Raw genomic sequence first — 21,678 nt, 5'->3', positions numbered from 1 at the left:
ACGATTCTGTGATTCTGTGATTCTGTGATTCAATATCGTTCAAATTTGGTGAGGGAATTTAGGAGCACAGTTTCAGACTTCAATTTCCTCATCATTGATTGTACCAGATGATCTTAGAGGTCTTTTCCAACCCTTATAATTCTACCTCTGGGCACAAAGCCTTATCTCAGCATACTTGTGTTTGCTATTGGAAAAACAACCAGACAGCAATATCATCAACAAACCCAAGACTCTCTGAAGTCTTTGAAATGCATTCAGCCAGGTGGAATTAGGTCATGTGGGAAACATCTTAGGCACATTAAGTCTGTATCTAGTCTAACTGTGCTGCACAGATACTTCAATTTACTAAAAACCAACAAAAGTATAGAGAAAGTCTAGTATAAATTTTGCAAATTTATTTTCCAGAAATCTGTGAGCATCCGTGATTTTTTAAAGTGATTAAAGAGACAACTCCAAGAGAACAGGGAGAAGTACAGCTCCATTCATAGCACTGCTACAGTCTCTCTCCATGGAAAAGGTCTCATATATGTATTATTTGACTGAAGGTCCATTGGTGGCATGGCACATGAAAGGCCAATGTATGCTACATTTTGTACCAGAGTCTACAGAGTAATGAAACAGTCTATCGGCCTAGATATATTTGTGAGTGGGCTTGGAAAACAGAACAGTACAAAGCAATTGGCCACGTTCTTGGGTACAATAAAAGTCACACTGCTGCCACTTACCAGTTAGATCTTGACTGGTACAATCATCCACCCACAGGAAGGCAGGGTAAAAGTTCCGTGTTTGGCTCTAACTCATTTCCCAGAGTTCAGCAATGCAGCCACAAGGTTGTATTTAAATAGGCACCCATTTAATCAAATGTAACATTACCTGATAAAAGGCTAAAAACAAACAAACAAAAAAACACAAAGTAATGACTCTGAGATTTAACCCGCTGTTTAAAGTCTTAAACAACTCTCTCTATGCTTAGAATAAATATTATAGATTTCTTCCAAGGTTTGGAGATGTCTTTGCAAACACATGGTTTTGGAGAGAAGTGGAACTGTGGTTTGGCATTCAGAGAAAGCAGATATGCAAAGATGCAAACAACTGCATGCCGGAAAATGAAATAATTTAGAACTTGAAAAGCGAAGAGCTAGAAAATTCCAACATCAGGAAAATATAATAATTGTCCTCCTGCCTGCAGACAGATTCATCAAATGCAATAGTAAAAATATTGCACAGTAACTGAAAACTTAATTTTGTCACTCCGTATCAAAACAAAACTAAAAAAAAAAAAAATCTGCATCCCTTGACGGATATGTTTTGACTGGTGTTGAGCTCATCTTTTGTGTTTCATTTTAAGTTACACCAACATCTATCAGCACTTTTCAGTGGTGCTAGGATGCTGCCTCCAGGTTCTCTTGCCACACGGGGTTGTGCAGTTCAGTGTGGAGCCTCTGTTGGTCAAAGTATCTGGAGCCACTTTAACAAATCAAACTATTCAAATTCAGGCTCACCTGAAACAGAGCACTGTTGGAAAACTTCAGATCTTTGTGAAAATCTCAGCAAAAAATCTCAGATTTAATTTTTCCCTTGGAATAAAAGCAATGTTTTGTGGTCACTGAATTGTTATCAAGTATGCAATGCAAGGAGCTCTGTTGAAGCACCACCACACATGGACAAAACTCAGTACAAAATGCCAGACATACAATAATCTAGTTTTGTTTCTCACTTATCTCTACCAGATAGTTTTATATCACATCATTGACCATGATTTGCAAAGCACCAAAAACATAGCTTTTTTTTTGAATTATTATTAAGATTTTTTGCTGAGCTTGATACCTGTTAAAGTACATTCCTCTTTCCATACAGTCTTTCCTTTTCCTCATCATTTGCAGACTGGCAGATTTTACAGCTTTAGTGGACCCTTTTGATTCAAGCTTTTATATCTCATCCTTCCTCACACTGCAGTGGCTTTTTTTCCTAAGAAACCTTTCTAAAGGAAGGGTTTTTCTTAGACAGTTTACACTCTCACTCCAAAATACGCATTTGCAGCCCTAGCTGAGGCATTGAGGCCTTTTTCAAGGTAGTTTTAGGTGTAACAATGTAAATAACATACTATTAGCCAATCCACCTCTGATCACTGGGTCTTTTCATACAGTCAGTGGGAGACAAATATGTCCGAAAGTGACAAGTAATTTTGTTCACATTCCTTTTGACTGCTCAGTGTTCATACCTACCCTTTTGAAAGTGCCTTTTGAAAAACAGACCAAGGATGACAGTGTGTAAAAGTACTCCAAATCACTGGTTAGTTGGCTGGGAAGTCTTTCATCTGGTGATGCATCCAGTAACACACCCTTCCAGGCAGCAGTCCTTCCCAGAAGGGCTTACAGCCCTGTGCAATGCAGAGTGGCCACAAGAATCCTTCATCCTGTAAGTCTAGCTTTTATCCAAAATACAGTATGAAAACAACTTGGGGGGTGGAAGAGGGAGGTGGGTGTGCATCATTAGACATCTCCAGGGTAACAGAATTGTAAGAAATAGGCAACAAGAAATTTAATTTTATTTTTTTTACCAGCCATATTTGATTAATTATTTGGATGTATAACACAATTAGTGCGTGAAGAGAATACAAGACATACAATGTGTTCAGATTTTAATAAAATATTTGACAATATGTCCCATGAAACCATCAGTGGAGAAATTAGTCCAAATTGGCTTGGAAAAAAGTATTAACACGTGGACTGCAAACTGGCTAGAAGACCAGAAGCAAGGGGTAATGATAAACAGCAATGAATCAAACTGGAAGTATTAAGGGTTTTCTTTACTTTCCTGAGGTGTTAGAAACAGTTGGTGCTAGTACTAGTTTTATTAAACCCGTATTCATGATGTGATCAAAGATGAATGAATGATTTGTGCTGAAATTAAGTTTGCAGGTAATCATAATTTGGAAAGAAATAAAGCAAGATATTTAAAAAAAAAAAAAAAGAGAGAGAGAATCAGAGGACTCAAGGAGTTTCTGCTGGAGCCTGGAATATAAGGGGGTAGGAGAAGAATCAGTGGGGATCTGGACTAGGGTTGTGATACTGGGGAGGATAACAGTCTGAAACTAGCAAATTAAAAATGGACCTGATGCCAGGGATGCCTAGCCTTCATTCAGGCTTCATGCCAGCAGAATTCCTAAGCAGGTGCTCAACTTTAGGCATGTAAATAGTTATTGAGTCACTGAGAATGAAACTAAGCCTTCTAAAATCTTTGCTGAATTGAGACCAGACTGTTCAGCACACTGAAGACTGAGTCTTCTTCCATTTTTTCCCCATGACACATCCTTCATCTGCTTGATACACGTTTAGGCTATTTCTGTTGGTCAACTCTTTTGAGGAAAATAAAAGAAAACAAAACAAAACAAAAAAAAGAGGGGAAAAAGAACCTTAGATTATGAAAGAATTTTCACCTTCACAAAGAAACAAACAAACAAAAAAAAAACTTGAAAGTAAAGCTTCAATGTTCAAAATCAAGAGGAATGAAATGTACTACTGCTTTTAAGCTCATGCATTTTGAGGGACCTTTGCATGTGGTATGTTAAGGTTGATGCTGGCAGCGTATTAACTATCACTCCAGGATGCCATCTAAAAACTTGCTACATTACTACTTTACCCTCAGTAGCTAACACTGTATAGTGTTTTGGTATCTCGTGGGCTTTATACTGTAGGATGTTGAAGAAAATTCTGGGCTTTGCTTGTCGTCCTGAATCCATCCACACCATTTTGTCTTCACTAGAATTCTGCTTCAGGATTTCTGAAGACCACAAGTGGTTAAGACACTGGCTACATCCAAAACAATGTGCCTTCAGGGGCACAGACACTATTTTTGTTTCTAATGTTTTAGAACCAACCAGAAGGAAGACAATTTCCAAATCCCTAGCAAGACTTCCTCAGATAACTGAAATTTTGTTTGTTTATCTCCCATCCAAACAACAACCAAGACCTACCTTGCTGGACTCCCCAGCCATGCAAGAAGGTACAGGTCAAAGGCATGAGGATGATCATTCAGTTACATTTTGAGAAAACTGCAAACAGTTAAAAGCTTCCTGGAAGGTTAAAAAGCACATGATGTGTCCAAGCTCCCAAGACAGCTTTGAAAATTTTCACTCATGGCCACTGCCCACATTCTAAGCACGCTGCAAGAGGACAAACAAACATTGCAGAATAAGATGTGCCCTTCCTCGATTCCTTCTGTCCAGGAGCAATAAAGATTTAAAATAAATAAATAAATAAATAAAAATAGCTTGCCCCCCTTCTTCTCTAATCCACAAGGAGTTTGAAACACTAAGAGGGAAAAAGAAACAGGTAACTAGTTCAGGAAGGCACAGCAGCAACCTATGCAACAGAACCTCCCTGGAATCTTTGGTGGTAGCCACCTCTCCTTCTGAGAGAGTAAATGAGCAGGGCAATTCTCAGTTCAAGTTCAAGACCAACTCAGTTTTCCCTTGCCTCCCTGCCACACTCCATCTCCAGTTTGGTGACAGAAGATAGGACAAGCCCAGAACATTGGCTCATTACCTCTGGGCAGAGGTAGCCATGCTCACTGGGAGCACACAGCTGGGCCCTGGCCCAGGATAACCCAACCCCAGCCCAGAGCTGCAGGGTTCCTGGCCCTGAGACTGCCAGCTGGGAACGCACCCCCACCTGCTGCCCTTGCCCTCTCCTGTCCCCACCAGAAGGTCTCATCTCCACCTGCTATCCTGAAGTCCCCAGTGCAGCTCTGCACCAAACTCCAGCTTGAATGGTGCCACCGCTCAAAGAAACCTTCACTGCTCAGAAGAGAACACAAGCAAGAAAGTCTTGACAACGTCTTGGAAGCTCTTTGTTCCCCACACCAAGGCAATTTTGAGTCGATGGTGACCCAAACTGTCATCGGAAGACTTCTCTGTAGAAGGTTTATGCAAATAAAGCTCTACCACCAACTATCCCTCCCTCAGCCACCAACAGGTGGGAGCAGAGAGCTCCCTCCCCAAAGCCCCTGCCAGTCCACCACTGCCTCACCACCTCCCCCCGGTTCCTGCCCATCTCCCAGGTGGGTATCTTCACATCACCCCAAGTACCAGCAGGTGCAGGCTAGCTACTGTAAGGCTCACAACGGATCCAGATTGTGATCAGTAAGTGGGAAATTGGTGCCATGGCACTACTAAGGCAAATATGGAAAAAGCTTTATCAAAAATGTTACACAATTAAGCACTCCAGGAGTCGCTAAGCCTGAGCAGGATGGTGTAGAGTCTTGAGGGGCCACATCAGGACACCTCTTCTTGTGCACTAAGTTTAAATGCAATCTACTCTTCCCATCTTCTTCCCTTTATTTCTCCCTAGATGAAGCCTTAGAAACTTACAAAGAGGAAATGATGACTAAATGGAAGAACTCCCAGAGGGAGAGAATTGTGCCTTCACATGCATAGTAGGAGTCCATAGATGTTAGCATCTCCGTGAGAGTTTGCAAGAGGATTGAATCATCCTTTGTTTGCACCAGCTGATGAGCTCTGTGCTTCCATGAAAAATGTTTTTTGCCTTTCCCTGATCAACCACAGCTTGAACAAAGATATGGGTCACCCTGCAGGGCTCTTCAGAGCACCAAAGCCTCCAACACTCCTGGACTGTGGCTATACTGACATTCTCTGAACATAAGCAGTCTTCTGACTGACAGAGCCTTTGGAAGCTGCTTGATGAAGACCCAATTTTTAGGATCAAGAGGGAAATAAAATTATCTGTTGGTGCAGGAGCTGACCATTCTGGCAAAGTCCTTGATCTGTCCCCCTGCTCTATGAAACGCTGTTCCCACGGCTTTGCTTTGGACTTTTCCTGCAGGTTTTTCTTACGGAGTGTTGAACAGCCTTCTGAGCTGTGGTGGAGTCATTGAGAATAAATGAAGGGTGAATTCTTTTGAGCTCAGTGCTTCTGTTCAGTGGCTTCTGATTTGCAGAGGACTTGCCCTGGTGATGCAGGTGATCCCTTCCAACCCTGTGCTACTTTAGAGTACTTTTCTTGCCCACTTATGAAGTACTGTGCTCATTAATAAGGCTTTATAGATCACAGTACTTCCTTGGTACAAAATATTTTCACAACAGTCACTCTGTAAGCAATCCCCCACAACATACTTAGTTTTCTTCGAGTGTGTAGCTAAGAACATTTTATGATGCTTGGGTGGTCTCTGATACTGTGTTCCTTCACCTTAGCTTCTTGGTTTGCTCAGATTGCTGCCAGATTTCTTAATTCCCCCTCATGCCCACTGAGATGATGTAGTATCTCTGGGCCAGTACCATGCTGCAGCCTGTCAAAAATGTGACGGAAGATGGCCCTGAATCCTTTCTTGACTTAAACTGCAGCTGTCATTTTCCATCAGTGCCCACTGTTTTAGCTTAGCTCCTGTTGGCACAGTATGCTGTGCAGAGTTTAAGCTGTGCTTTTTGCTGCACGTCTCCACTTTTTTTTTTTTTTTAAACAGAACTGACACTTTTAACTCTCTCCCACCTCCAGCCCCCCTAAAAAAACACATTCAGCTTCCTCTTGCTCCTCTGACTTTTCTTCACTGGTTCTGTTCCCTTTCTACTTAAGGTCCCAGGCAATTGTCTAACGTCATGCACATTGCCACATCCATGCTTTCATCACAATAGCCTCCTACATTAAGCCATCATTATTAGGAATAGAAAACAAAATGATAGAGAACATCTTCCTAGGCTTGCAGTGTCAGATGACAAGTATCTGCAATATGTTAGGGCTAGCAGAAACTTCTCCCCAGCATGAGATTCCACTCTTAGGATGACACTTCAGCACTGGCTAGGAAGCACTGTCCCAAGTGGGGCTGGTAACCACAGCCCAGGCTCCCACTATGGTACCGGACACACATGCAGCATTACGATGAGAGGCAGCAGGTGGGTCTGAACTGAAGGGCAGGGAGCCCAGGGAAGAAATTAGATGGTACCATTCAGCATGCTGAGCAGCAATCACAGGACACCAGATGCATTGCCACTGCCAAGTTTCTGTAGGGACTGAGGAAGAGAAAAGCAGCATGGAAAGGTCTGAGGTACAGTGAAGAGGTTCTGCTATGATTTATATGGAGCACTTTCCTTGTATAAGGAACAAAGGAGGATAAAACGTATACGGTTGGAAAATGTCCGCGGTGGACTAGCTATGTCCCATATTCCACAAACCCCTTTACCCTTCTTTTCCTCATCCCTTTCAGTTACATGTCTTCATCTCACCAATAAAAATAGGGGAAAAAAAAACTCTTCCAGAGCAGAAGCTGCCTCTCTGGCTTTTTATCGGTCTACATGAGAGCTAACTCAGTCACAGTATTTCAGTTTTTTTCAGTCAACCACAAGATAAATGTCTCTCAAGCCTGACTTTTCTCCACAAGGCCATAATGCTCACAGACCTACACGAACAGAGCAATGCGCCTTGGCAGGCTGACATCTGCAAAAGGCTGGCTTCACTGGCTTAAGCTGTTAAAATCATGTAATAACTTCACTCTGATCTTCTCTAAGCACTTCGTATAACAGGTGAATGCCATGGCCACCTTAACATTAATTTTTCCTTGCAGCTCTCCTGTTCCTGAGGAAGTAGAACACAGGTGTAAAATGACCAGCCTTCTCTAACAGAAGGTATAGCAGAACCCAGGTCTTCTTGCTGGCACATGAACACGAGTACATGTGTGTCTGACTGACTCACAGGAGTGCCCACTGTCTGAACTGCTGCACGAACACAAGTCCGTCGAATGATCTTTTCCCCAGCAACCTTGCAATATCACAGGTAAGAGACAGAAGGAGCAAGGCAGGACAACAATGGGATATGGCTGAGCCAGTTCAGACCAAGGACATGCCAAGCTCCGTACCTTGTCTACAGCTATGCCCAGCTTTCTTTTTACCTCCTTTTTCTCCTCCAGCATCAAGCCTGGGTTTGGTGCTCCCCCCCCACCTCCCAACCACTATGCTCACCCCAGAGCCCATCCTGGCAGTGTCCCAAGCAGCTGTGACACAGGGCTGTCTCACTGAGGCTGAGCAGAGCTGGGCATAACCCCGCTACTCTCCCTTGTCCATCTGTCTGCATGTTCCTCCCCCCACCCTGAGCCCACACTGTGTCTCCCTAACACACACAAATGTCCATGTTGGCAAAGCCCCTTGGCAGAGGGGGCAAAGGGTGGGCAGCTCTGTGCCAAACCCATCGTTGTACACCCTGGCCTTCCTCTTTCCTCCACAGAAAAACCTCCTGCACTTCAATCAGGATGAGCTGGCCAGGGAACCCCACATGGCACCCCCTCCCAGGGCACCAGGATGTCTTTGTCCTTGTGTCCACTTGTACAGAAGTGGACAGTGGATGGTGCCAGCTGAATGAGTCAGTCACTACTGTGTTTTGTTTGTTTTTCCCCAAGTGTGGAAGAATTACTTCAAGAATGGAAAAAAGTTCAGGAAACAGGGGGTGGAGGGGGGGGGGGGAGGGTGGGACACCAAAAAGCAAATAACGCTGATGTCCCCAGCGTCCACAGGCAAAAGCCAAAGCCCAGTGGCTGTAAGGAAACATGAGAGAGATGCGAGAACAGGACAAGTGTACGTGATATTTCCCCATGTACACTCCTATTACTATCCCACTCCGGACACAATGGCAGTCAGTGTGCCGGGCCGGGCCCGCCGTCCTACGCCTGCCAAACAGCTGGCAAACTTCACTGAATCGAGCCTCGTAACGCGCCCGAGATGGACATATCTAGAGATAGCTGTATCTTCTTTCCCTGCAGACAGAGGGAAGCTCTGTGATTTGCACATGTCAGAGCTGGAACCACCCGGGAAACCCTGACCCGCTCTTGAGCTCTGAACGCTGAGAACAGGACTCCCATTAGAAGGGAACACGCAAGTTAAACGGCAGATAGAAATGTAAGCATCGGGCTGTGAGATAGCATTTCCCTTTCTGTCACATGAAAGATTAGTTCATTATAGAACATCCTCTCTCAACCCTGCAGGGAAAAGCTTGGAGGTTCACAGATAAAACAGATTGAGTTATGTCTTCCTTCGCTTTAAGTGAAGTACAAGTACAAGGATTTTTATTGTCTGCGATGTTAGCAACATTGCATCGTCCAAAAGACCTTGTTCATTTATCAGCTTTCTTTAAAATCTTTTGTTCACAAGCCCGCTCGTGTGTGAACACAGAAAAAAATCAGCTCTATCTAGTATCAGCCTGCAGCTGTTCAGTGACAGAAGGACTCAAAAGCTACGGATATGAACATGGGAAAATCCACCCAAAGCAGAAGGAAGACACAGTAAGCAACAGCTGCATGACAAGAATATGCTGTTTCTGTAGTGTGAGAAAAAAAAAAAAAAAAAAAAAAGCTACAGTTACAATAAGCATAAGAAAGTTGTCAGCAAACATTATAATTGTGATTCAGTTTAGAAGGGAAGCAAAATTATTTCTCCTTCTAGCTTTCTCTAGGTATCTGATGCTCTTCTGGACATATGCTCTGATTCCCAGCAGGGTTTGGAAAGTCTGAGCCAGGAGCTGGGTCCTTTGAACCATCTTCTAAGAGCTGGAGTCAGCAGATTTCAATCTGTCCCTGACTTTCACAGGAAAAAGTACAAAATGGGCAAGAAACCCCACAGTCCCCCAAACCTGGTAAATCCTTTCAAAACCTGCTCCATTTTTACTCTGAATATTTATACTACTGTGTTTGGGTCTCAGCACGTTGGACGTGCTTTTCATGCTTCCTTACACCAAACCGAGTCACTGCTTTAAACAGTAAACGTCTACGAATATTCTCAGAGTAAGTGCCTTACCTCAGATACTTCATCCTGAGACCCCACAGCTAGAACTAGAGAATAACACATTGGCCTTCCTAGCTCTCCAGGAGTTTCAGCTTATATTTCTGCATGCACTCCACATTTGTGGGGCCCTGCTGCTTTATAATTTACCACCTCAGAGATGCAAAAGAGAATATATAGAGCTAAAAAAAAAAAAAAAAAAGCAATAGAAAATCCCATTCGTACTTCCCTGTCTCTGGTTCTTCACCATCCTTTGCCTCACTTGAGTTCTTCTCCAGGTCCTCTCAGAAAAGGCCTTCTCTCACACTTGCACAAGGTGTCTCTACATGAAATTGAAGTCTTTCTCTTGCAGCTCCTATTCTCAGACTCTATCTCATTAAAAGTACACACTTTTTGCAGAAGTATGTTTCTCTCTTCCTTTTTGTTTTTTTTTCCCTCGTTTTCAATCTTTCTTTGCAAAAGGATTCTTAGCCCTGCTCCTAAGGGGATGCTTTTCCCTCAGTCCCTGCCTTTCAGAGAAGCTGGGTAGCACTGACTTTGTCCAGAGCAGAGCAATTCCTTTGTTCTCCGAAGGTAACGAGCCCATTCAGGTGCTAACAGTCTCTAATGATCCATCCATTCATTCATGAACAGAAGAACTGGCACCACTCCCTTTTTCCCTTGTGCAATGTTTCTGAGATAAGGGCAAAACAAAAGACAGCCTCGAACACAGGGGTGGAGAGCGTATATAAAATGAGGCTGGGGTTCTGTACTGTTAATAGGTGCTTTAAAAATGCTACGAAGCCCACGCATGCTGATGAGGGAGATGTTTCTTTTCAGGTACTGCTCTAACATCGGACAGGCAGCACTACTGTGAAGACCCTGTAGGAGGTTGCTTTACATCCTAGTGTCTCAGCTTCCCATTAGTAAAATAGAAATAATGGTTTCCTACCCCACAGGTCATTGTGAAGCATCTGTTCTGAGAACGACGATTTCTACCAATGAGTTCTATAAATAAAAATTAGAACCCCACCCCAAAACAAAACAAAACCAACAAAACACCACACAGCTCATATGTTCATGTCTGGCCGTCACAATAGCCACTCAGGCAAAAGGTCCCCGAGCCCAGTGCCAGTGGACAGAAACTGGGGAACAATAGTAAGAGGAGGAGGAGACAGCAACATCGCCCCAGGAACTAACTCCCTGTTCAAGCTGGCTACTGCCATGTCACCATGAAGTGAAAGCCCAGGTGAGAGTTTCCACACACAGAGAAGTGAGACTGTAGGACAGCAGGGTTTTGCTGGTGGGTATATGTTTGCAAATTCAGGGATGAGGAAAGAGCATATAGCGCACAACAAGGAATGGAGTCAAGGGAGAAGACTGTGGAGGAGATCTGGAGGTTGCACTCTGCTCTCCTTCCTTGAAACATGTGCTAGTGATTTTCTCAGTTAATAAGGCAGTTTAGTTACATTTACCAATTAAACCCACATTCTCTGCCCTACATCCTGACCTATGTATTATGGAGCTATGTCAATGGACAGCGAGCACCTATCATTGTTTCTTGCTGTTTTTTGAATACTCAGGAAAATTTAAGGACAGAAGTTTCAGCCAGGCAAACACTGACTGGACAACAGGGAAAACGGTTTTCTTCCCTGAGAGTGGTGCAGCATTGGCACGGGTTGCCTGAAGAGGCTGTGGGATCTCCATCTGTGGAGATTTTCAAAACTTGGCTGCACAAGGCCCAGAGCAACCTGATGTAGTTTGGAAGGTTGCCCTGCTGAGAGCAGTGGATTGAACTAGATGACTTCCATAGGTCCCTTCCAACTACAGACACATTAGTCTGTGTCTAATGTTCGTTTCTCTCAGAGTTGTATATATTTATGCTCAGTTAGAGAGCTGAAGTACAGGTGAAGAGCATCAGATCATACATACAGAGTTGTGTCTGACCCTGAACATGAACTTCCAGAATCAGGGAAAACAACTCAGTTGCTGCAGAGAAGAGAGGAGATTCCTTCTGATGGCTGTTGGGAAGAGGTGACCCACAAATAACCAATCACCATTGCCTGGCTACTGCCAACGTGTTTTGTCCTTGTGGAGCATTGGAGGTGATTTGGGAGCCCTCCAGGAGCAGCAGCAGTGGATTTCACGCAGACCTGTGAGAATTTCTTTCCACTTCACCAGGAGGGCAGCGACCAGTTCAGATGTTTTCTTGTCTCAGTCCCTGCCCAAGAGACCTTCCTACCCATATCAGCCATAGTTTTGCTCAGACTGAACAGGAACATCTTCAGACTTTGGCTGTATCTGACAAAGCAGGCATGACTTTGACCATGTCTAGCAAGGCACCCTGGTCAGACAAAAACTACCTGCATGAAAATGGCAGGGGTTTACACCTGAAAAGGTTGTGAGTAGAGCTTAAAAGATGTTCATTGTCCCATTGGACAAAGACAAGTGGCTAGTCCCTGAAGTCTTCTGTCACTGTTACTTGTGCAAAGCCTAGCAAAGCTTCAGTAATGGCAACAGCTCCTCAAGAGCAGGGGTACCAAGTGATGTTAAGGAGCTCACAGGCGAGAAGGGTTTCATACCACCTAGAGATTCTCACTCCTTAAGAAAACTGTCTTCAGTAGCCATGCGGCACCTGGCAAGTGACTGAAGACTCCAGCTGTAATTGCCTCTGTGAAAAAGGGCACAGCCTTTTAAAACACTTTCATATCATGGCTAATGTTAAAGTGTGCACTTTTTCTTTTGTAGCACGCTGGTGCCAAGGCACACCATTACAGGAATAGTCATAAAATATTGCATTCCCAAAAGAGGAGGTGAGGAAAAAGAAGCAAGTAATAGCATTGCATTCTGGCAGTCATTAATATTATATGCAACATAATAGTTTAGGCTAGCATATTTTATAACTGATTAATTTTCTTAGGTGTGGAAGTAATTGACAAAGATCAGAGTGGTAAAATATCTGAACTATTTATCTGTGAGAATAGGTTTTAATTCAGAAGTTTTGCAATAGGAAATGAATAAGTAAAATTGTTTACATCAGTAAATAGTATTTATTTAAACTGTTTTATTTTGGTTTACTTTATTTTTTTTCTTTCTTTTAAATGTGCCTGTCAGGCAAGTAAACTCTTCATTACATTCACACTTGACCATGTTCAGAAGATCAAAGTCACCAGTTCTAGTGAGTGTCTTCTTGTCCCTGGAACGATGCAAAGGGAATATCCAAAATACTGTATCAATGATTATTTAAACCAGAATAGTTGTGAAACTAGTACTTCCTTACAGATAGTTTATGATGTTTTTACAGAGGATATAAGCCATGACCAAGGGGGAAAAAAAAAAAAAAACACAACCTAGCTTTTCTTCCATTTAAAAAATCCAATTCTTTTGACAACTCAGATGTTCTCTATCCACCTGAACCAAACGAGAAGCCCAATAACATTACCCCATAACAAGTTGTCCCTTAACACAGTCATTCATGTGGCTTCTAAAACAAAATTTCATACTGATGTAGCTCACTATACAATATCTTACTATTTGCCAGAAAATACATACCTAGTTCATTTCAAAAAACTATTCAACATGTAACAGGATAATTCTCTTACTGGAGATTAACAAAACCATCATATTTGCCTTTAAAATATAGCTGCTTGTGGGAATAACTTTCATGATTATTTACCAGCTCACAGCAACATGAGGACAACCAAGGCATGAAGTATCCTTCCCAACTCCCCATAAAAGCCACAGTTTTCTCTGAAGGTTTTCCTTCCTCTCTTGTTCCCTGTTTGTGATAACCTGGGCATACTATACATACATGTACATTAAATATAAAATCTTTGCTTCAGTGTAGACAGAAAGAAAACAAAAGGGAATTTAAACCCCACATTTGTCTTGATAAGAGTGAAACCATGTATATTGGATCAAGACTTTGAGACCACTGAGAGAAGTCAGATCATTACTTTTGAAGGAAGGTGTGTGACAGCAAGATGCTTCAAAGTCAAAGATCAGCTGAAGGTTTGGGGACTGAGTCTTTTATTAATCTCTCATTATAGTCTGGGAAGAAAATAAGGTTGAGCATTTAATGTTGAAACCATCTTTGAACTAAGAACAACCCAGAGGGCAGGGAAATCACACAACGGAATGCAAGAAGTTAATAACAGCAAAGTAAATTTCAAGTAGAATAGTGCAAAAGAATTCAAAAGCAGAGCAAAGGAAAAAAAAAAGATTCTGTTGCCATGAATCCCCTTCGTACTACTGCTAATGATAAAAGAAATATCAACGGTCCATACCTGTAACTCATCAGAATGGTTCTTGCTCTTTCACATTTCTCCTTCAAAAACCAACTTTTCCACTTCACAAAAAAAAAAATGACAGAGTTTATGTAAGGTTCTGCATACCAGGGGCCCAATCCGTTAAAAATATCAAGAGCTCTCCGTTTCAATTGATTTCCTGGTGTGTGGGAGGCACCTGTTATGTGTTCCTGCTCCCTGTAAAAGAATGGCAGCCTTATCACTGGGTTCACCAAGGAAAGGATCAAGTCTGCAGCACTCACTGGAAAGTACATGGCACCAGGAGAGTTAAGTAATGCAAAAATTTCCCCGTGTCCTGTATAGTGAGAAAAATCATAATCCTAGACCTCCAGCTACAGCAGAAACTTCTTATCAGTTTCAGTTCCCTTGCTCCAGGAAAAACTGCAAGATATTGCCCTAATTCTGCATGTACCTGTGCTACTAGAGATTATAGGTTCTACACAGATTCACAGATCCAGAACATTTAAGGACAGAACACATCGCAGGGATTGCATATCAGATTTGTGTGTGTGTGTGAGAATGGTCACAGAACATCATCACATAGTAACTCCTCCTTCCACTCTGACTGCGATTTGTTGTAATATATACTTTTCAGGCTTTAACCTCATTTTAAAATGCAGCCCTAAATGAAATATAGATGGATTAATTAAACCTACAAAATTCTTTTTGTTGTTAGCCTAAATGTATCCGTCACCTCTACTTTCCTAACTTCCTCTGCTTTTCTTTCAATTTCTCTAACTATGTTAATGTCAGACCAAGGAGTGTCTTTGGGCTACCTGTGGTGAATTTACAAAGTCTTTAAGCCTGAAACATGATTTCCAGGTACACAATCATTCTTGTAGCTCTTTTTTTTTTTTTTGAGTCCCTTCCAAACTCACCTAATAAAGAGATTTATAAGTGGAGTTGAGCACTCCTCCCACTGTACACTGCACACAGTTTATAACTATTCCTCTCAAGAAGTTAAAACTAAGGAATGAGAAAGGATAATGAAGAAACTTTGCATAACAGAGAAAGGAGCGAATAATCAAAAATACATTAAGCAATCACCCAGAACTCATTAGTTAATGCTGTAACTGTTATACCTGCATAAAATGACCCTCTAAAGGCAAGTGCAGTTTTATTACAGGATATATTTCACCTGCTCAGTGATTATGTTGTTTCAGGGGGCAGTTAATGATAAAGCTCTGACTACACAGATATTTAGAGTTGAAAATTTGCCCTTATAATTAGAAATCTGCTTGAAAATACATGGGAAACATGCAGCAGTTCCTTTGGTACCCAAATCCCTTTCTAACCTTCGATCAGAAACCAGAGGAAATAAAAGAATGATTTTTATCACTTTGTTCCTATTGTGCTCCACAGTATAAACTTTATCTTTAAAAAGATAAAAATCAGATATGGGAGAAAAAAAAAAAGGGGGGGGAGGGGGGGAGAGAAATCACCAAGACTGGCTGTTTCCAGTGACTGCAGCTGGACTAATTTTCTTTTGCATCTAATACATATTTTATTATTTATGGTGTTTATTTGCTTTTGGGGCTTTCCTCAGCTTGGACAGTGGAAATACATTCATCTGTTTCTTTTTTGGCTTCCAGTCGGTTTCACTTTCAGATTCTCGTGTTTCACACTCCAGTCTTCAGGTTTCAAGCACTGCAAGGGAACACTTATTTCATTTAAGCAAACAGAAAACCTGCGCTCACCTGGCGTGCACACACCATTGCTATTGGTCAGCGCTTCAGATGCAAAGCTTGATCCGACGCTGTCCCTGGAAGCATCTTCAAGATGGTTCTTTGGGATTTTCCAAAGAAAAAGAAATGAGCTAAGTAACAGTGATGAGGAAATGAGGATCTACCAAAAAAAAAAAAAAAAGGAGAAAAGAAGGAGAAGGAGGAGGAGGATGAGGAGAAGAAGAGTCACCGCGTTTTGCATCGCTCTGGGACTGACACTAATAAAATGCCATTACACATCAGCGATATCATGATAGCTGCATGTTGGATTAGCAATCAGGAGCCGTGGCATCGACCCCATCACCTGAGGAACCCGGGTCAGTCCGGATTTGCACGGCGCGGGAAAAGGGAAAAAAAGAAAAAAAGAAAAAAAAAAACACCGGCAGCGCTGGATTTAATAATTTACGCTTTTAAATGGCAGAAGCAGCGCGTCACAAGGAGGGGAGCGAGGGCGAAAAGTATATATATATATATTTTTTTTTTTTTCCGGAGGGAGAGTGATATTTAACATATGGCACTCGGTAATCTCTCCACGGAGGCTGTTAAAACATCTGCTGCCTCCAGTCGCATGCGGCAGTGCCCGTGGGCACGGGGACAAGGCGAAGGGGCAGCGCGGGGGGGACCGGGCGCGTTTTCCTTTTGGGAACGGTGACCCACCATAAAAGCGGTCGCACCGGGGAAAGGTGTGGGTTGTTTCTTTATTTTTTTTTTGTTATTACGTCGCTGCAGATCAGCGGCACCTCCGCGAGTGCAAAGCTGGCGTACTTCCATGGACTGATTTAGGGGGAGGTTATTCTTTTTAAAGGAACCCCCAAGCAAAGCGGCGGGGATGCGGCAGCCCTCGGGCGGGCGGATCTCATCGCGGGGTGCGGGGGCCTCACGTTCCCCGCCGGCGCCGTGCCCCAGACATCACCCAACTTCCCAAAGTCGGGGCTGGGCAATTAGGACTCCCGTGTCGCCCCCCCCCCTCCGCCCCGAAACCCCATAAATCACAATCGCCGCATTGTCGGGCTACAAAGCCGGACGGGAGCGCTTACGAATTTAAGTTTGGAGAAGGAAAAACGTGCGCTGCCACAACACGCTCCCTGTTCGCAGGAGTAGCCAGGAAGGGGAAATGAATGGTGGAAGTTAAAGAGCCTTTCATTGCGGGGCACGCCGCGCTGCTGAGGGTCCCTGACCGACGTACGGCGGGGGGTACCCCCCAGGCAGCCCCCCCCGCCTTCCCAAAACGCGCCCCCGTCCCCAACGAGCCCTCGCCTCGAAGGGGCGGAGGGGGCGAGGGGCCACACGCAGCGCTTCAAGGACGGGATGGGACAGGACGAGGGGCGTGCGACCCTTCTTGTAGGGCAACGCCGGTACTAGCGCCTTGGAAAGCCGGCTCCAGGCGGTGTCACCCGCCCAGGGGTCACGGGGCAGGGAGTCCCGGCAGCTTTTTGGTAGCCAAAAAGCCACGTTTTCCCCGACGGACGGGGAGATGCACCCGGCGGGGAGGGGGGGGGGAGGCAGAGACGGTCCCATCCCTCCCGTTGCTCTGCAGAGGGGCGACGGCCGGGCTGGGAGGGGGCAGCGCTGCCCCCCGTCGCCCGAGGAGGCCAGGTGAGGGGGTTGCTCTTCGCCCCCGCACCCCCAGGGCCGCTCTGGATGCCGGGCAGCAGGCGTCCTTAAAATATAATCTGCCCGGTAACAATCAGCGCGCAGCAGCGAGAGCCCCAGAGCTATTGGCTATGCAAATAGAGGGAGGGGAAGCGGCGCCCCAAACTCCGCACTCACACTTTTAAGGCGGTATTTCCCCCCCCCCATCCCCTCCCCTCCCCTCCCCTCCAGTCCACCCCCGGGGGGGCGGCCGGCGGCCCCCGGCAGCGTGCTACCCGCATGCACGTCGGGGCCGCCCCCGAGCAGCTCTTTCCCCCTCGGGAGCCCCCAGCCCGGCGGGGGCTGCCGCAGAGACCTCACAAAGTTGACGCGTTTTTCCAGCCGGCTGCTTTGCCCGGAGGTAGGCGAGGGAGCAGAGCGCGCAGCCCCGGGCTGGGGCAGGGGGCTCCCGCCGGGGGCAGCGGGGCTGCAGCCGCGGGCGCCGACGGCGGGGCCCGGGCAGCGCCTTGCCGGGGGGGGGAGCCCCCGGTGCGGGGCTCCGGCTGCCCCCAGCTGGCCCCCGGACCCCCCCGCGCCGTTTCCTAGAAAGTTGCGGCCGTGCGCTGCTGAAGCACTTCGCCTGCTCGCGAGGCGTGCAGACCGGAGGAAGTGGCGGTGGGATTGTTGCTAGATTGCACCCTGAAAGCATTGCCGAGCGCTCACCCCTCCAGCACCCTCGGCATATCTTACTTTATTTTATTTGCTTTTTTTTTCTTTTTTTTAAAAATATTTTTGCTTTTTTTTTCTCTTTTTTTTTTTTTTTTTCGGGTTTGCTCTTAGGCTGGAGCTAGCAGGGAGCTCTGCACGCCCCCCCGCTCAGATTAAAGGGGGGTAACGGAGGAGGGGGGGGGAGCGGGTCAAGGGCTCGAGGGGGGGGACACTGGACGTGCATATGGCGCTCCGCCAAGCAGGGGCATTTCGTCCTTAGCCCTCGCAACCCCGGTGGGTGCAGAGGGGGAGCCCGTAAGTCCCTTGCGGCCAGAAAAGGGGGGGGAAATAGACGAAAGGCAGGCTCCCGCGGGAGGAAAAGTGCGGAGCGGATTTCGTTCGGTCGCTGTAAGGGAGAAAAAAGAGAAGCTGTCATTTGTGTGTGTGTGTCCCTATACGAGGGCCTCCTGGTTCCTTGTTAGCTTATAGAGAGGAAAAAAAAAAAAAAACCGCGTTTGATGTTACGTCTGACCAGCTGCTGTTCTCCATAATAACAAGAGAGAGAACTGCCTGCCCTGGCGAGTTGCGTCACTTTGCTTCAACTTTAGGCTAGAAATCAAGAGAGAGGGAGAGACGAGTTTCAAGGAAGGCAGGATCGAGCTGGAAAGCCCTGCCGCCTTCCTCCCACCCACCTACCCCTCCTCCTTTACCCCTCTCCTTTCCCCACCCCCTTCCCCCCCCCCCCCCCAAAAAAAAAAAAAAAAAAAAAAAACTTTTCCATCAGAGAAAGAGGGAGATCTCTTTGGAAACATGGAGCTGCTGTGCTGCGAGGTGGATCCCATGAGGAGAGCTCTGCCTGACCCAAACTTGCTCTACGACGACCGCGTTTTGCACAACTTACTAACCATCGAGGAGAGGTATCTGCCCCAGTGCTCCTACTTCAAGTGCGTCCAGAAGGACATCCAGCCCTTCATGAGGAGGATGGTGGCCACTTGGATGCTGGAGGTTCGTGTTTGCTGGCCACCCTGGCCCCTCCGAGCCCCCTGCCCGCGGGGTCCGGGGCACAGCACCCCTGCCTCCCCTCCCCTCTCCTCCTGCAGCCCCTCGCCCCCCCGGTCACCGTGGGTTTTTTTTTTTTTTTGGGGGGGGGGGGTTCTTTCTCTTTTTTTTTTTCCTTCTTTTTTCTTTTTTCCTCGGTGCGGTGGGGGAAGGGGCGCGGGGAGCATCTCGCAGCCCGCCCTGGCAGTCGCCCTCCCAGGGGGCTGCCGCTTCTGCAAAGTGGGGTGCAGCGAGGGGAGGAAGTGGGGGGGAGCTGGGCAAGTCATTTGCAAGTAAAAAGAAAAGAAAAGCCGCCTCCGGCTGCAGGGCGGCTGGAGCGCCTGAGATTGAGGCTTTTCTGGGAAAGGGAGCTGCGCCCGGGGCAGGGCGAGGGGTGGGGGGTGACCGGTGCCCCCCACGTTTTGCCCAGCGAGGATTTCATGCCCACGTATGCAGTGGTTAGGACGTGCCTTTTTTCGCCATGTTGAGCTGCGTGCAACTGCTCGGAGGCGCTGAGCCCGTCTTCACCCTCCTTTCCAAGAAGGGGCTCGGGGGGGGGCCCCGCCGCTGCACCCCCGCCCCCCCAGATGCAGGCGGGGGCTGCAGGGAAGCCCGAGCAGGCAGCAGACACCCCCTGCACCCCGATCCCTAGTGCGGGGCGGCAGCGGGCCCGCAGCCCCGCAGGCTTGACTGCCTTGCCCTAGCCCCTACCATCATCATTTGCCCCCTTCGGATCTCCTTTGGGGGGGACTTTTTCCAGACAATCCCCCCCGGGTTGGAAAGAGCAGACCCTCCGCTTGATTTTCATGTGCGATTTGTGCGTTTTCTCTGCACCTCCGATTTTTGGTAAATTTTTGAAATAATTTTCTCGCTCGCTCCTGCTTTAAGGATTCAGGCTGCTCGGGCTCTCCCCACCCCACCTCGCCCTCACTGTGTCTCCCGTCCTTCCCCCCCGCACCAGATCGGGGGCGCAGGGCTGGGGGATGCCCCCCGGGGGAATTTTTGCAATTGTCGGAAACGATAGGGGACCGCCCCGGGATGTCACCGGCACCAAAACCGGGACCCCCAGGGGCGTTTTGATATTTTTATCGATTTTTTGAAAATATGACGAAATCAAAAAAAAAAAAAGAAGAATTGGGTCGCAAAAAAAAAAAAAAAGTCGGAGGCTGCTCATTGCTGCTGGATGGGGCTTTTCGGCTCTCCCACACAGTGTCTTGAATTCATTTCTTACTGAATGAACTAAAGGAATGTGAAAGCCGATTGACAGCCTTCCCAGCCTCTCCAGAGATCTCCCCCTCCCCCAAAATTTAGCTCCCCGGGAAACAAAAATAGCAGGAGCTGCAGCGCAGAGGCAGTAGTGTGTTTTGTGGGGTCACTCATTTATTCATTTTTTTCCTTCTTGTCTCTTTCTCTGCCCCCGACCCTCCCATCCTCCCCTCCCCACGCTCCTTGCTTGCAGGTCTGTGAAGAGCAGAAGTGTGAAGAAGAAGTTTTTCCTCTGGCAATGAATTACTTGGACAGATTCTTAGCTGTGGTGCCCACTCGAAAGTGCCATCTGCAACTGCTGGGGGCAGTGTGCATGTTCCTGGCCTCCAAGCTGAAAGAGACAATCCCCCTCACAGCAGAGAAGCTGTGCATATATACGGACAATTCCATCAAACCCCAAGAGCTGCTGGTAAGCAGCCCCCTTCCACCTTCAGCACACCCATCCTCTGTGTCAGCTCTCGCGCTGACAGCTGTCCCCTTCCCTCTCCCTCTCTTCCACAGCCGGCCACCACTTTTGCCACCCCCGCCCCCCCACGCTCCCCCCTTTTTAAAATCATGCTTTTCACTTTTTTTTTTTTTTTTTTTTAATTCCACGCGCTCTCCTGAATTGTCAGAAGTGCTTAGAGACACCCGTGTGATGGAGAGGGACCGCCCCAAACCTGCGAGTGCACCGTGCCCCGGGCTGGGGGCTGCTGGCGGTGGCGGCGGGGGTCCCGGCCTCCCTTCCCGCAGCTTCTGCCCCCACCTCCGGCACCCCCCGTGCAATTCCCTGGGGCTGCCCGGCTGCTGCTCCTGCTGCTCCCGCATTTCCCTGGGGGAGCCCCGGCCCCACGCGTGTGCTTGCCCCGCGGCGGGGGCGCTGCTGCGGGCGGCGCGGCACGGCTCGGCCCGGCGCGGCGCTGCGGCGCCACCTGGTGGCAGACACGCGGAGCCGGGCATGACTTCACCCCTTGAACCGCTGCCAGGCGGCCCCAGGGAGGGAGCGGGGAGGGAGAGAAAGGGGGGGCGCAGCCGGGTTTGGGGCCCCGTGGCCATCCTCGCCCGGTCCTGCAGTGGCGGGGCGCTGCGGTTAACTGCAAGGCTTGCTTAGCTGCAAGTGGCGGGGTGCCGGTGTGCAAGGTTGGGGTGCCAGGTGCTGTGCGGCTGATGAGCGGTGGGTTCGGGCAATGTGCTTGTGGTCCTGGGAGGTGGCGGGTTGGTTCGTGCAGGGCTGGTGGCCAGGAGGTTCTCGGCAAGGCAGGTGATGGGATGGGAGTTCGACCCACGAGTGAAAGGGTCTCGGCGTTGGGGAGTTCAAACCAGACAC

General features: G+C 47.0%; 1 protein-coding gene and 1 long non-coding RNA gene across 3 annotated transcripts in view; one reads left to right on the top strand and one right to left on the bottom strand.

Moving 5' to 3' along the window:
- Positions 1-12,797: 12,797 nt before the first annotated feature.
- Positions 12,798-17,185, bottom strand: LOC118247743 (uncharacterized). Of its 2 annotated transcripts, XR_004778545.2 has the most exons (4): positions 16,826-17,185; positions 15,762-15,849; positions 14,044-14,241; positions 12,798-12,953 (listed from the first exon to the last, which is right to left on the bottom strand). It is a non-coding gene; the product is annotated as an uncharacterized LOC118247743 (long non-coding RNA). The 2 variants fall into 2 exon arrangements; XR_004778544.2 differs by lacking the exon at positions 16,826-17,185 and having other exon boundaries at positions 15,762-16,090.
- Positions 17,186-17,527: 342 nt separating this feature from the next.
- Positions 17,528-21,678, top strand: part of CCND2 (cyclin D2) — a 41,668-nt gene continuing 37,517 nt past the window's right edge. The window contains exons 1-3 of the mRNA XM_035545974.1: positions 17,528-17,781; positions 18,853-19,073; positions 20,566-20,781. Coding sequence (XP_035401867.1) covers positions 17,661-17,781; positions 18,853-19,073; positions 20,566-20,781 — 558 coding nt within the window. The 5' untranslated portion in view covers positions 17,528-17,660. The remainder of the gene's footprint in view (positions 17,782-18,852; positions 19,074-20,565; positions 20,782-21,678) is intronic.

This window comes from Cygnus atratus, chromosome 1, assembly GCF_013377495.2.
Source record: "Cygnus atratus isolate AKBS03 ecotype Queensland, Australia chromosome 1, CAtr_DNAZoo_HiC_assembly, whole genome shotgun sequence".
NCBI lineage: Eukaryota > Metazoa > Chordata > Aves > Anseriformes > Anatidae > Cygnus > Cygnus atratus.
The sequence above is the reverse complement of the archived record's forward strand: the minus strand, read 5'-3'. Positions and strand labels throughout refer to the sequence as shown.